Source organism: Amphiprion ocellaris, chromosome 6 (assembly GCF_022539595.1).
Source record: "Amphiprion ocellaris isolate individual 3 ecotype Okinawa chromosome 6, ASM2253959v1, whole genome shotgun sequence".
In the NCBI taxonomy this organism is placed as follows: Eukaryota; Metazoa; Chordata; class Actinopteri; family Pomacentridae; genus Amphiprion; species Amphiprion ocellaris.
This window is the reverse complement of record NC_072771.1, coordinates 1807598-1822488: the sequence shown is the minus strand read 5'-3', so window position 1 is coordinate 1822488 and position 14891 is coordinate 1807598. Positions and strand designations below refer to the sequence as shown.

Below are 14891 nucleotides of genomic sequence, written 5' to 3'. Positions count from 1 at the left end.
GCAGGATAAATGTCCAGTTTGTATTTTGGTCGGTGCCTTTACCCACTGCCCTGATCATTGTGGGGGTTTGGTGAGTAAACGGGTACCATGACAAAGGCTTATGTGACACTTAATGACCTTCAACTAAAACCCAAAATGAAATCAGTCTTGTCCTTATTTTCAGTAACATGTACTTAAAGTATCAAAAGTAGGAGGGTTATTACAATACTGTATGTAGCAAATACCATTGAACTGTTTTGCTAGTTTTCACTACTTTGTATTCACTTGAATTTCAGTCTAGTGGTTCCCAACCTAACGGTCAGGACCCCTCCAGTGGGTCACAAGATAAATCTGAGCGGTCAAGAGATGATTTATGGGAAAGACAAAAAAAAAACAACTTCTTTGACATAAATTTGAACTAATTTCAAGAACTTTGCTTTTTGGCAAGATATGAGAATATTTACCTCATATAGTTATTTAAATTAAATCACTATGTTCACATGACAAGCAACAAAGTTCAAAAACAGTCGCTGAAGTGGTTGTTGGTGTTGTCACTAAACATAAACGGGCAGGTTAAACTAATGAAAAAACACAACAAAAAAACTACAGTGTTGGCACATTTTTTTAAGCACAGACTGCTGAGACTTTAGAAACTTTTAAGTCACTGCTGAAATTCACCTTCTTTTTTTAGCATTTCATCAAAGTAGAGCTTGACCTTGATGTTTTATTGTGTTGTAGCTTTTAATTATCTTCATTTCATTGTGTTTTTGTTCAGATTAGTCCTTACTGTCACTGTGTTTATGTCTTATAGGTTGCTATCTATAACTATTCAGCTCTTTGGTTGGATTTCTGTGGTTTTATATGTACTTTATAAATACATTTTGACTTGACTTGAGGGAAAGAAGGTGAAAAGGGTTTGTCGGCCTCCATTAAAAATATCTTGTAGCTTGATTGGACTCACTATCTCTGGGAGACCCGATAACTCCCAAACATCTTTAGTGCGATTTTAAATGATCAGCAACTGATTTATTCTCCTGGACGTTTGGTCTGACGCCTCTTACAGATGTTCAAACGCCTGATTTCACACCTTTCGGTTCTTACCACGCAGCCAGCCCGACGTCATGTGACAGGAAGTGAGCAGCAGCAGGTCATAGAGAGGGTTACCGAGGAGCAGAGCTGCAGCAGGAAACAGGAAGTAGAAGGAGGAGAGGAGCTGGAGGGTCAGAGGAAGAGTCAACATGCAGCATCTTCAGGAAAACATTCAGGAAAAAGAAGTTCAGGATGTTAAAGAGAGACAGCAGAGGAGCTGAAGGAAGTTTTATCGGCCAGCAGGGGGCAGACTGCAGCAGCTTCTTCACTGACGGCCTCACAGCTTCACAGGAAAACCGAACAAACATGTCGACATGAATGAATCTGAAGCTTTCTGGAGGCATTTATCCAGAATGACGTCTACCTGCAGGTAGTTTCTTCCACAGACGGCCGATAAAACATGGAAAAGGAAACTGGGATTTTGTTTTGCACCTCTGAAAGTCTAAAATGTGTGGCGGTGTGAGCTTACCGGAGGCCTCGGCACTCTGCGAAAGCTCCGGCAGCTTGTTTCTCAGCACCGCCGGGTTCTGGTACTGAGGGTCCAACAGGAAAACTCTCTCGTAATGAGGGTCAGTGTTGGCCGGACCTGACAGGAAATAACACCAATCAATTAATCGATATCTTCTGTCCTTCTGGGGCTCAACAGCAGTTTACTCACCATTAGATTTACGGAATCTGGAAATATAGACACTTTGGGAACCTTTCATTTAAACATAAAAATGACAACAAAAGACGTTAAATGACCGTAATGATGCAAAACGTCCAAAACAATGGATAAAATAACAAAACTGTGACGCAAAACGACTACAAAAAGACGTAAAATGACCAAAAGGATGCAAAACGACCATCTGGGGCTCCAATAGCAGTTTACTCACTGTTAAATTTACAGAATCTGGAAAAACCAACACTTTGTGAACCTTCCATTTAAACGTAAAAACAACTACAAAAAGGCGTAAAACAACCAAAACAAGGGATAAAATTACAAAATTGTGATGGAAAACAACTCCAAAAAGACATACAACGACCAAAATGATGCAAAACGATCCAAACAATAGATAAAATAATGAAACTGTGATGGAAAATAATTTTAAAAAGATGTGAAATGACCAAAATGATGCAAAACGACCATCTGGGGCTCCAACAGCCCTTTACTCACCGTTAAATTTACAGAATCTGGAAATATCAACACTTTGTGAACCTTCTATTTACAGCTGTGCACAAAAGTTTATACTCATTTTTAAAGACCATGTACATCACGGGAGTCTTGAGTTCCCAAGAACTCCTTAAAGTCTGAATTTCCTAGGATAGAATCATTGAAACACATGAATCTTTGTCACAATAAACAGTAAAGTTTTTTCTTTTTTTATAGATCGTGATACCCAAAAGTTTGTTCTCCCCAGAAAAACAAGGCTCAAAGACTGAAAATGCAACATAATCACTTTGATCAATCTTTCAGTCTTTCATGGAACATAGGAGGTTCTAGAGTGTGGATGGTTCTATCTTCCCCCACTAGGGTTGAGCTGTTTCATGGTGGACGGGTAAAGCTGTTCAGGATTCCCCAACAGTTCTCAATCGGGTTGAGATCAGTGGAGTTTGGGTTGGTTTCTGCTTAAAGCCAGGTAGAAGCTCAGAAGACCATAACTGTGTCATGCATGCTCCATCTACATAAATACCAATTCCCAACATCGGTTAAACATTTTTCGTTCAGTCACAGGCCTTGATTTTATTTCCTTCTCGCCAAAACAGGAAATAGAACCTTTTCTAGAGTGTTGCTGGTGTAATACTGTGCAATAACAGTGGTACCTTGAGGCACAATGTGCAGCTCTGAGAGACCTGAAGCAGACATAGTCCCTCCAAACCATACTGTGGACACTGGATTTCACTTGTAGATGGTACTTTTTTCCAACATCATCTGTATGGATACGGTCATTTTGGCTGTTGAGTGTCGGAGATAAGTATAGAGGGCATTTATCAGAGAAGATCCAGTTCTCCCAGTCTTTTGGAGTCAGAGTTATGTTCTTCTTTGTGAAAGTCAGTCTTTTCTCCTTTCACAGTAGGTGAGTCGTGGGGTACGTTGCCTCTTAAAGCTTTCAGCCCCAATGTTTCTGATAATTAACGATGCTCAGAGCTCTTGGAAACATCTTCTCCAAGATTTTTCAGCCTCTGACTGAGTCGCTGGCATGACTGGTGTCTTTTACCTTTGGCCTTCTCATCACATCCTTGGCTCTTCGAGTTAGACCGGATGGACATCCTGTCTTTGAAGGATCCTCCTTAGTTGTACCTTTGCCACCACTTCTGCACCCAGCGGATACTTCTGCCAAGAGCCTGAGCTTCATGCTGACCAGTTTTTCCTGCACTTTGAGGAGCAATGGCCTGAGCATGAATCTCAGACTCTGAAAGAGGAGCTTTTCCACCCTTAGTCTTAGCCATGGTAACAACACTTCCAATATCTGGTTGTGAGTGTCATTGCATTTTGGTCAAACACAAACAAGAAATGTATCTACTGGGACCTGACAGTTTGACCAGACAAACAACCAAACAGAACCTGATTGACCAGATGGAAGCAAACAAACATGTTGTCCAGTGGGAGAACCACTCTTTGGGACTCGATGTATTAAAGGTTTTCTATCTAATCTCTCTACCTAATTTCACAGATCAACTATTTGTTTTAGATTAATGTCCGAAAAATGAAACATAACACACTCTGTTCCTACAATCAAACCATTAATTTATCATCAAAAAATGTCTGTATGAAACAGGTTTCTGTACAAATAAATCCATTTCCTCATCCTCTAACTCTATAAAAACTATCAGAGCACCTGTAGGAGGATGTCCAGACCGAGGAGGAACAGGAGGAGTCTGCAGGATGATGGTGTCGCTGCAGGACGACAGTCGAACCGTCACCTCCTCATCCAGGATCCGACGTGGAGCCTTCAGAAGAAAAACAAAACAACATATTAACATTAGTAATCTGTGTTTGATTCTTCACTCTTCAGCACAGAGAAGATTTCAGCCCACATGAAGCTGTGCACTGAAATCTGATCTCCTGAAATCAGTTTTGTGTTGAAGAAAGCTTCAAAAAAACCCAAAATTAGAGCGAAATGTTGGCTTTAAGCGCCACTAAACACCACAAAAGACTCATTCTTTACTGGAAACAATAAAAGTATGATGATAACGACAGCAGCTGTGACTTAAAGACCGTAAATGTACATTTTTTTTTACATCATTATAGAGTCATTTATCTGAAATCAACAGCCAACCGTTGTGTTAATGTTCCACAGGATGGGACTTCTAATGATGCTTTGATGGTTGTTGACAAAAATGTGACCCAAAAATATGTAAAACAACAAAAATGCGATGCAAAACGACTACAAAAAGATGTAAAACAACCCAATGATTCACGACTAAAACAAGGGAGAAACTAACAAAACTGCGACGGAAAATGACTAAAAAAAAGACGTAGAATGACCAAAATGATGCAAAACTATCAAATCAAGAAACAAAATTACAAAACTGTGATGCAAAATGACAAAAAGATAGAAAACGACCAAAACAATGGATAAAACAACAAAACTGAGATGGAAAACAACTACAGAAAGATACAGAATGACCAAAATGATGCAAAACGTCCAAAACAATGGATAAAATAACAAAACTGTGACGCAAAACGACTACAAAAAGACGTAAAACGACCAAAAACAATGCAAAACTAACAAAACAAGTGATAAAATTACTAAACTCTAATGGAAAACAATTACAAGAAGACATGAAACAACCAAAATAATGCTAAACGACCAAATCAAGGGACAAAATAAGAAAACTGTGATGCAAAACGACTGTAACATGACGTAAAATGACCAAAATGGTGCAAATCTACCAAAACAATGGATAAAATTACAAAATTTTGATAGAAAACGACTACAAAAAGACACAAAACAACCAAAACAAGACATGAAACAACAAAACTGAGATAGAAAATGACTACAAAAAGACATAAAACAACCAAAATGATCCACAAAAAACAAAAAAAGGATTAAAATTGGAATACTGTGGTGGAAAATGATGAAAAAAAGAAGCAAAATGGCCAAAATGATGCAAAACAATCAAAACAACGGATAAAATAATGAAACTGACAGAAAATGACGACAAAAAGACGTAGAATGACCAAAATTACCAGATAAAGAGGTCAAATTGCCATCTTTAATAGATCCTGAGATATTCGTCAGGTGTTGATTTTTTATTTTTTTTTAGCAGGTTAACAGAAACTGTATACTTTCAAAATAAAAGCACCTAAACAACCGACCCTTGGCTTCCACTGACTTTAAGGTCGGATTGTGTCTCTTTACCTTCTCCAGCACCTTGCAGTCATACTGACACCACAGGATGAGGAAGATGATGATGACCAGCAGCAGGATGATGGTCACCAGGCAGCCAATCAGGACGGGTGTGTTGCTGACGTCAGGAGAGTCGCTGGCCGATGGATTCGCTGATATCAAGACAAGAGACATAGGAAGACGGGTTCGTGATTTAATCTTTTTTACTATAAATTAGCGGAGGTTAACTGAGGGAACATTTCACACAAAAATACTGAGTAGATGGCAGAAGAACTGCAATTTTTCAGCTCCTCAAGAAAATATTTCACCAGCATGCTTGAAAGACCTGAAGAATCCACAGACAGGTAACATGGAAATTAATGTGGCTTTCTGCAAATTTATTAGACCATCTATAATTTACCTAAACTGAGGACATCTGTAAATTCAGAGTTTTTAAAGGAAGATACACAAAAGGACTATTTTTTGGCGCTTAATATACAAAGTTTGCTTTCAAATATCTGTGAAATGGTGGTATTTTTGCTGATTTAAACACAGTAAAAACTGTGGAATTTTATAGATAAGCACTGTAAAAGAATGGATTACCATTTGTAAATATACAGATTTTTGATGTGGACACCATTTACAGTTCGAGCCTGTTTTTAAATGGTTAACATGTAAAGATATTTTGTGTGATTCTACTAGTTATTATATGTAATTTAATAAAACAGGGAAAATCTGTGGAAAAAAAAGAAAGTCTTAAAATTGATTTAACATTTTTCAATTTTTTTTCTGAGTAAACAGAAAATATTTGTGAAATGGTGATTTTCTTAAAATACAACAAAAGTTGTGGAAATTTATAGTTAAGTGTTGTAAAAATTACTATCAGATATTCAATGTGGACGTTATTGACAGATTTTGACCAGTTTTTTTTCTTTTTTCCCCTTTAACATAACATGTAAATTATTATTATTATTTTACTAGGTTTTATCTGCACGTAGTTTGGTTGTAATTTGTTTGAAGGTAACTTTTGTGCTATTAAAATTCTATGACTGGATTGTGCTGCTATGGCTGATAACTGAGCTGTAATTATTTTGTGCATTTCTGTTTTCATGTATTTTTCATTATGTATAAGCAGAGAGTTAAGACTCTATTTTTGAACCTTTGACAGTAAAAGATAAAAAAACAACAGTTTTTGTTGTTTTTATTAGTCCTTCATTCTGCAGTCAGCATAAAGAGAACAGCGCCCTCTAACTGTTGAAAATGGTACAGCTGGTAGTTTAAAGGTTTACAGGTGAGCTCACCTGTCTCGGTAGCCGTGGTGATGGTGTTGTATTCACTGGCCACAGGAGATGTCCCCACCAGGGTCATCTGGGTCGGCAGTACGGTGTCCTCTGATGGACAAACAAACAGGAAGTTGTTTTATTTACCTGCTCCGACTGGAACGTGTGATTGTTGTGTTTGATTTCGTTACCCGACTGGAAGGAGATCTCGCTGAACATCATCCAGACGTCGGCGAAGTAAAAGCGGCAGCGGAGGGATTTGGCGGCGCGGCGGTTCAGCGGCACGGTGACGTAGCGGGCGCTCGGGTTCCTGTCATCCAGAACTGTCTTGAATGCCACAGGCTCCGCCTCCCAGTTGGCGATGAGGTGGGGCTTGAACTGACATGAGACGGAGGAGAAGATCTTCACACCGCGGGAGAACATGTTGTTACTGTGAACCTGGAGCAGATCAGAAAAATAAGCAGGACGGAACGATGCTCGATAGGTTAAAGCACTACCAAGACAGGAGGAGCTACACCACACAGATCCAAAACAACAACATTAAGACACAAGGAACATCAAAGAGACAATAAACGACTACAAACAGATGGAAAATAAACACAAAGATTCAAAAAATGTCCACAAAAACATCCAAAGAGACGTCAAAGGCCCAAAAAACGCTCACTAAATCATGCTAAAGGACCTCCAATACTCAAAAAAGTCCACGAAAACATGCAAAAAGATCTCATAGACACCAGAAACGTCCACAAAAGACATGCAAAAGGACATCAAATACTCAAACAAGTCCACAAAAACATGTCAAAGAACCTCAAAGACTCAAAAAAATGTCCACAAAAAAATCCAAAAAGACATTAAATACACTAAAAGAATCCACAAAAACATGCAAAAAGACATCAAAGACACCAGAAATGCCCACAAATGCAAAAGAAACTCTAATACTTAAACAAGCCTACAAAAATATGCAAAAACACATCAAAGACACCAGAAATGCCCACAAAAACATGCTGAAGGACCAGAAAGCTAAAAAAAAAACCACAATAAAAGAAACACAAAAAAGAAATAAAAATGACTGCAAAGACATGCAAAAGGACCAGAAAGACACAAAATAAAACATTTGAGTTTGGCGTTAAAAGAGCTCAAGTGAAAAACACGAAGACCAACAGCAATGAAGATTTGTGAGAGGAATCAGAGATGATGAACCTTCATGGAGGTGAAGTTCCGCTGCCGGTCGAACACAAACTCCATCTCCACGAATCCCTGAGTCCCCAGCGAGTCGTTCCTCCAGCCCAGGTAGTCATACCCGGGCCAGACGTGGTACTGGCGGGTCAGTAGGAAGTCGTCCAGGCCGATGACGCCGTCCGTCAGCTGGCCCAGGCCGCCAGACAGCCTCCTATTGGACAAGACAGCTGTCAGTCACACAGGAGACAGACACACGAGGATGCTATTGGTCGTGTTTTTGAGCGACTCACCTCCGTTCGCGAGTTCCATCGTAGGTGGAGTCGTTGAGGCTGGCGATAGGGTAACCGGGAGGCATCATGAGCTGGCCCTCCGGGGCGGCGTACGAGATCAGACCGTCTGCAGGGAGGAAGATTTAAGAAGGTTAAAGCCTCCAAACTATCAGAAACGAGACATTTTAATCAGTTTATTCAAGTCTGAAGTCTGTGTGGGAAAAGAAATAACATTTTTTGTGTAGCATCATTCTATAATACAGAACTGAAGTTTTCCCAACATTTGTGATAACGTCTGTAAAAATAAATTTTTCTTTTGACAAATAAACCCTCTTTCAGACTCTCCTTTCTGTTAGTCTGAACATGTTGGCTTCATGTCCGAAAACTCACTTTTCCACAAAAGTCACAACAGCAACCTTGAAACTCTACAAGTCTGAACTGTACCACCATATTATTGGATAGACATACAAATAGCATATTTCAAGTTGTGTGATGAGATTTTTCCAAATTTCAGCAACAATAAACACACAAAAGACACAACACACCATAAGAATGTTCAAAAAGAGCTTAAAAGACCACAAAGGCACTAAAAATGTCTACAACGGCACGCAGTTAGACCTCAAAGACCCAAGAAATATTGACAAAACATGCAAAAAAAGACACAAAAGACATTAAAATAGTTACAAAAACATGCTTAATGATCTCACAAACACAAGTAATTCCACGAAAATATGCAAAAAGACGTTAAAGACACAAAAATTTCTCATAAAACATGCAAAAAAGACATAATAGACACAAGAAAACATCTACAAAGACATGCAAAATGACCCCATTCATATGCAAAAAGATCTCAAAGACACAAGAAATATTCAAAACACATGCAAAAAAGACATACAAGATGCAAAAAAATATCTACAAAAACATGTAAAAGGACCTCAGAAACACAAAAATGCTAAATATGACCGCATATACAAAAGAACCACAAAGACCAAAAACATCCAAAACGTTTTACAAAAGAACCACAAACCAAAGTTTAGTTTGTTGCTTCTGGTTGTTTAGGACTATTTCCTCTACTTGCAGCATCAGACAGCAGCAGAATCCAACCAAAGAGACCAAAGAGACCAAAGAGACCAAAGGACGAAGGGTTAAAGGCTCAAACCACCAAGTTTTACTGCTGATACATGAAACTATACTGTCAGAAGAAAAGATCGAAACCAAACAACAGCAACATTTAGAAGAACAAAACTTCAGATCAGTGAAGACACCACGATCACACTCCACCAACTTTTGTTGTGGTGCTTGGATTCTGTTGATAAACGATGAAGTTTTTGGTAAATTTGAGGATAAAAAACTGTCTTAAAGGAGGTTGTAAAAGGTTCGATGTTGACTCGAAATGCTAAATATGACCGTAAATAAATAAAAAAGAACCACAGAGACCAAAAACGTCCAAAACGTTTCACAAAAGAACCACCAAAGTTTAGTTTATTGCTTCCAGTTGTTTAGGATTATTCCTTTACTTGCAGCATCAGACAGCAAAGACAAAGAGACCAAAGAGACCAAAGGACAAAGGGTTAGAGGCTCAAACCGCCAAGTTTTACTGCTGATACATGAAACTTTACTGTCGAAACAAAAGATTGAAACCAAACAACACCAACATTTAGAACAACAAAACTTCACATCAGTGAAACCGCCACCATTGCACTCCACTAACTTTTGTTGCATTTGCTGGGATTCTGTTGATAAACGGTGAAGTTTTTGGTAAATTTGAGGATAAAAAATGGTCTTAAAGGAGGTTGTAAAAGGTTCGATGTTGACTCCAGGAGTTTACTCATCTCTGAGGAGGAGTAAACATCCCAGGGAGGTTGTGAAAGTCCAAATCTGTTGGATAAACAGCTGCTAATGTCAGCGGAGTGTTTCTCCTACCGTCCCACGGACATCCGTACAGCTCCACCCTCATGCACACGGTGGTGGACAGTTTGGTGACGGGGATCAGCCGGACGTGGCGGGTGACGATGGGGGGATGGAGGTCATTGATGACGGAGGCGTAGGCGTTCTTGTTGCCCTCCATCACCTGCAGACAAACAGCAGCGATACAAACAAATCTGTCAGGTGTTCTGAGAGTCAGAGCTCTGTCCAAGACAATTTTATCTACTAGGAACATGAATTTATCAACATTTATATATTTTTATGCGTTGCTGATAAGAAAACATCAAAAACATATCCACAATGAGACACAAGACGATTAGAAAGACACACACAATGTCAACAAAGACAGGATAAAGGATGAAAAGAAAAGAAATCTCAGCTACGAAATACAAAAAGACCAGAAGAATTGGTACAAAAAGACAGAAAAAGACTGAAAAAACACACAAAAGGACAACAAAACAAAAAATGCATACAAAGATACCAAAAGAGGATCAGGAAGACAGCTTCAGAGAGACATAGAAAGACTGCAAAGACAGAAAAACAACAACAAACAACACACAAGGACCAGAAAGATACAAACTACGAAAATAAAGACATACAAAAGAATGAAAAGACTAAAAAAAAGACTAAAAAACAACAACTGGGACGTAACAAAGTAACAATAAAATTACCAGAAAGACACAAGACACAACTACTAAGAAATGCAAAAGAACCACAAGGAGAAATAAAAATGCTACCAAGAGACACAGAAAGGCAGGAAAGGCGCAATAAACAACCACGAAGAAACACGAAAAGACAACAGAGACACAAAAGAAACTATTAAGACACAAGAAACAACAATAGAAAGTTTTTTTTTGTTTTTTTCCATCTTTTGAACAACAAAAAGACACAAAAATTACACAAAAGAGACACAGATAAACAGCAAAGATACAAAAACTACAATAACAAGACACAAAAAACAATAATGAGACAAAAAAGGACTACAAAACACAATATATGCATCAAGAGGACCAGGAAGACAGCTAAGTATGGTAAAATCTATTCTAAAGATCATTTTTGGAGAGATTCGAAGATCCTGACAGATTTTAAAGTGATCTTTTAGGATATATTTTAAGATCCTTTTATCAGTTTATAAAAGGATCTTAAAATCTATCCTGAAAGATCCCTTTAGGATGTATTTTAAGATCCTTTTATTAGTTTCTATAAGATCTATCCTCAGGATAGATTTTAAGATCATTTTATTAGTTTACAAAATAATCTAAAAATCTATCCTAAAGATCTCAAAATCTATCGGAAAAGATCCCTTTAGGATAGATCTTAGGATCCTTCTATAAATTAATGAAGGGATCTTAAAATCTATCTAAAAGCTCCTTTTTAATGAGACAAGACGAACACAAAGACGCACACAATGTCAACAAAAACAGGATGAAGGACAAAAAGAAAGAAAAACCTTGGCTACGAAACACAAAGACCAGACGAATTGGTACAAAGAGACAGAAAAAGACTGACAAAACACAAAAACTACAATAAAGAGACACAAAAAGATCACAAAGCACAAAAAATGCATCCAAGGATACCAGAAGAAGACCATGAAGATGGTTAAGGATCTTAAAACCCAATGTCCTTTCAGGATGTATTTTAAGATCCTTTTATCACATTATAAAAGGATCTTAAAATGTATCTTAAAAGATCCCTTTAGGATAGATTTTAAGATCTTTTTATTAGTATATAAAGGGATTTTAAAATCTATCCTAAAAGGACCTTTTAGGATAGATTTTAAGATCCTGAGGATAGATTTTAAAGGATCTTTTAGGATAGATTTTAAGATCCTGAGGACAGATTTTAAAGGATCTTTTAGGATAGATTTTAAGATCCCTTTATTAGTTCATAAAGTTCTTCACGGTCCTTAATATTTATCTGATCTGCTTTTAAGTCATGAATCCTCTAAAAGCCTGAGTCTGTTCGTGATAACTTGTCTGTGGGGGTTGTTTGTAGCGTTTTACTGCACTTGTTTGTATGATGTGCTGTAGAAATAGAATCTGACTGATTGATTGATTGTGTCCTGGCTGTGTTGCCGTGGTTTCCTGTGATAAAAGTGTGAATGACCAGAAGCAGCTCGGAGTGAAAAACGAGTCGATTGTTTCTGCTTCTGGTTTCTGCTTCTGGTTTCTGCTTCTGGTTTCCTCTGCAGACTTTCTTCTATTCTTTGGCTCGTCTTCCTGCCTCTGCTGGTGTGAACTCTCACCGGGTTCCCCAGACGGTTCCTCCAGGACTTCCACAGCAGTCCGTCCCGGCTGTAGTTGAGGCGATACGCTCGGGCGAACTCGTTCCCGGAGCTCCTGGCGTATCGACCCTGAGTGCCAACGATGGTCAGGAAGGTGAGTCTGCCGAGGTCCACCTGAGGAACCAGATGAGACGTGAACACCATGGAAAACCAGGAGGTTTAGTCGCTTTAAAGAACATTATCAGAGTAGAATCATTTTACTACACAACACTGAAGTTATACATTTAATTGATAAATGTTTGTTGACAAATAAAATCTTGTTTGGAATCTGGTTTCTGTCTTTGTCTCTTTGTGGTTGTTTTGTGTCTTTTTGTTGTTTGATGTCTCTGTGGGTTTTCTGAGTCTATTTGTGGTTGTTTTGTGTCTCTTTGTGGTTGTTTTGTGTCTTTGTTGTTGTTTTCTGTCTCTTTGTTTCCGTTTTCTGTCTCTGTGGTCGTTTTGTGTCTTTGTTGTTGTTTTCTGTCTCTATTTTCGTTTCGTGTCTCTTTGTGGTCGTTTTGTGTCTATTTATTGTTTGTTTGATGTCTCTGTGGGTTTGTTTGACTCTATTTGTTGTTGTTTTGTGTCTCTTTGTAGTCATTGTGTGTCTCTTTGTGGTTGCTTTGTGTCTGTTTGTTGTTGTTTTGTGTCTCCATGTGGTCATTTTGTGTCTCATTGTGGTTGTTTAGTGTCTCTTTGAGGTAATTTATGTCTATTTGTGGTCATTTTGTTGTTGCTTTGTGTCTTTTTAGTTGTTTTGTGTTTCTTTGGAGTTGTTTTGTGTCTTTTTGGGGTAATTTTGTGTTTGTGGTGGTTGCTTTCCCTCTCCTTCAGTTTTCTTGTGGCTCTTAGCAGACTTTTTTGTGCCTTTGCTTCATTTTCTGTCTCTTTGTGGTCATTTTTTGTTGTTTTGTGGTCATTTTGTGTATTTTTGAGGTTGTTTTGTGTCTGTTTGGGGTAATTTAGTGTCTCTCTGAGATCATTTTGTGCTTTTGGTGGTTGTCTTGTGTCTCTCTGCAATCGTTTCATGTCTCATTTTGGCATTTTGTATCCCTTCTGTGTTTGATAAATAAATCCTCTTTCAGACATTATTTTTTCTGTTTTACTGAAAAACATCGAGTTTTTTAATATTTACTTTTATTTCATTTTTTCATATTGATGTTGTCTGCAGTCGACAGTTTTGAAGACTTTCTGTAGAATATCAGATCTGAGGGTGACTTTAAACCTTCATCTTGGGTATTCGATCGATGTTTTAAGGATGAAATAAACTGTATTTTTATTCTCTGTGTTGATGCAGATTAGATCCAACAATCAGTCCTTCCTCCAGCATTTAGTGGATGTTCAGACTATTTAAATATTCCATTACTCAGTGAAACTGCATCCTGTGACCTTCACTCAGAACTCGTCACACTTTCTCCTGTTACACCGACGAAGCAGCGTCAGCTTCCTGCTCATTTAAACGCTCCGTCCTGGACTAGAAGGTCGTTTTAGTCACGTTTTAGTTTCATTTTAGTTTCCCTACTGTAGTGCTGTCTCTTTGTGGTTGTTTTCTATTTTTGTCAAATTTGTGTCCCTTTGTGGTCACTTTGTGCCTTTTTGTGGTTATTTTCTGTCAGTTTGTGGTAGTTCTGTGTCGCTTCAATAATTTTGTGTATTTTTATGGTTGCTTTGTGTCTCTGAGTTGTTTTATGTCTATTTGTGATTGTTTTCTGTTATTTTGTGGTTGTTTTGTGTCTCTATACAGTAAATTAGTGTCTCTTTTTGGCAAATTTGTGCCCTTTTGTGGTCACTTTGTGCCCTTTGTGGTTGTTTTCTGTTTCTGTGGTTATTTTGTGTCACTTTTAGGCAAATTTGCAACTTTTTGTGGTCATTCTGTGCCTTTTCGGGTTTGTTTTGTGTCTCTTTGTGGGTGTTTTCTGTCTCTGTGGTCGTTTTGTGTCTCTTTTAGGCAAATTTGAGTCTCTTTTATGGTCATTTTGTACCTTTTTGTGCTCGTTTTGTGTCTCTTTGTGGTTGTTTTGTGTCTCTTTGTAGTCGATTTGAGTCTCTTTGTGGCTGTTTTGTGTCTCTCTGTAGTCGATTTGTGTCTCTTTGTGGTCGTCTTGTGTCTGTGGTTATTTTCTGTTTCTGTGGTCGTTTTGTGTCTCTTTTAGGCAAATTTGAGTCCCTTTTATGGTCATAAACTATGAACTAATCTGCAGATACTGTCTGAAGGTTTATCCTCTAACGTTGGACTAACCTGTAGATACTGTCTGAAGGTTTATCCTCTAACGTTGGACTAACCTGTAGATACTGTCTGAAGGTTTATCCTCTAACGTTGGACTAACCTGTAGATACTGTCTGAAGGTTTATCCTCTAACGTTGGACTAACCTGTAGATACTGTCTGAAGGTTTATCCTCTAACGTTGGACTAACCTGTAGATACTGTCTGAAGGTTTATCCTCTAACGTTGGACTAACCTCTAGATACTGTCTGAAGGTTTATCCTCTAACGTTGGACTAACCTGTAGATACTGTCTGAAGGTTTATCCTCTAACGTTGGACTAACCTGTAGATACTGACTGAAGGTTTATCCTCTAACGTTGGACTAACCT

The 14891-nt window shown here is 38.2% G+C and overlaps 1 protein-coding gene across 2 annotated transcripts in view; it reads right to left on the bottom strand.

The window, feature by feature from the left end:
• The window catches only part of ddr2l (discoidin domain receptor family, member 2, like), a 46677-nt gene that overhangs the window by 11142 nt on the left and 20644 nt on the right, over positions 1-14891 (bottom strand). Inside the window, exons 5-14 of one of the 2 annotated variants that reach the window (XM_055011352.1) lie at positions 12281-12433; positions 10033-10180; positions 8131-8236; positions 7862-8051; positions 6853-7099; positions 6683-6772; positions 5415-5554; positions 3888-3999; positions 1538-1654; positions 1081-1155 (exon numbers count right to left, since the gene is read on the bottom strand). In XM_055011352.1, the coding sequence (XP_054867327.1) occupies positions 1081-1155; positions 1538-1654; positions 3888-3999; positions 5415-5554; positions 6683-6772; positions 6853-7099; positions 7862-8051; positions 8131-8236; positions 10033-10180; positions 12281-12433 (1378 nt within the window). The remainder of the gene's footprint in view (positions 1-1080; positions 1156-1537; positions 1655-3887; positions 4000-5414; positions 5555-6682; positions 6773-6852; positions 7100-7861; positions 8052-8130; positions 8237-10032; positions 10181-12280; positions 12434-14891) is intronic. The other variant, XM_055011353.1, reaches the window with a different exon arrangement.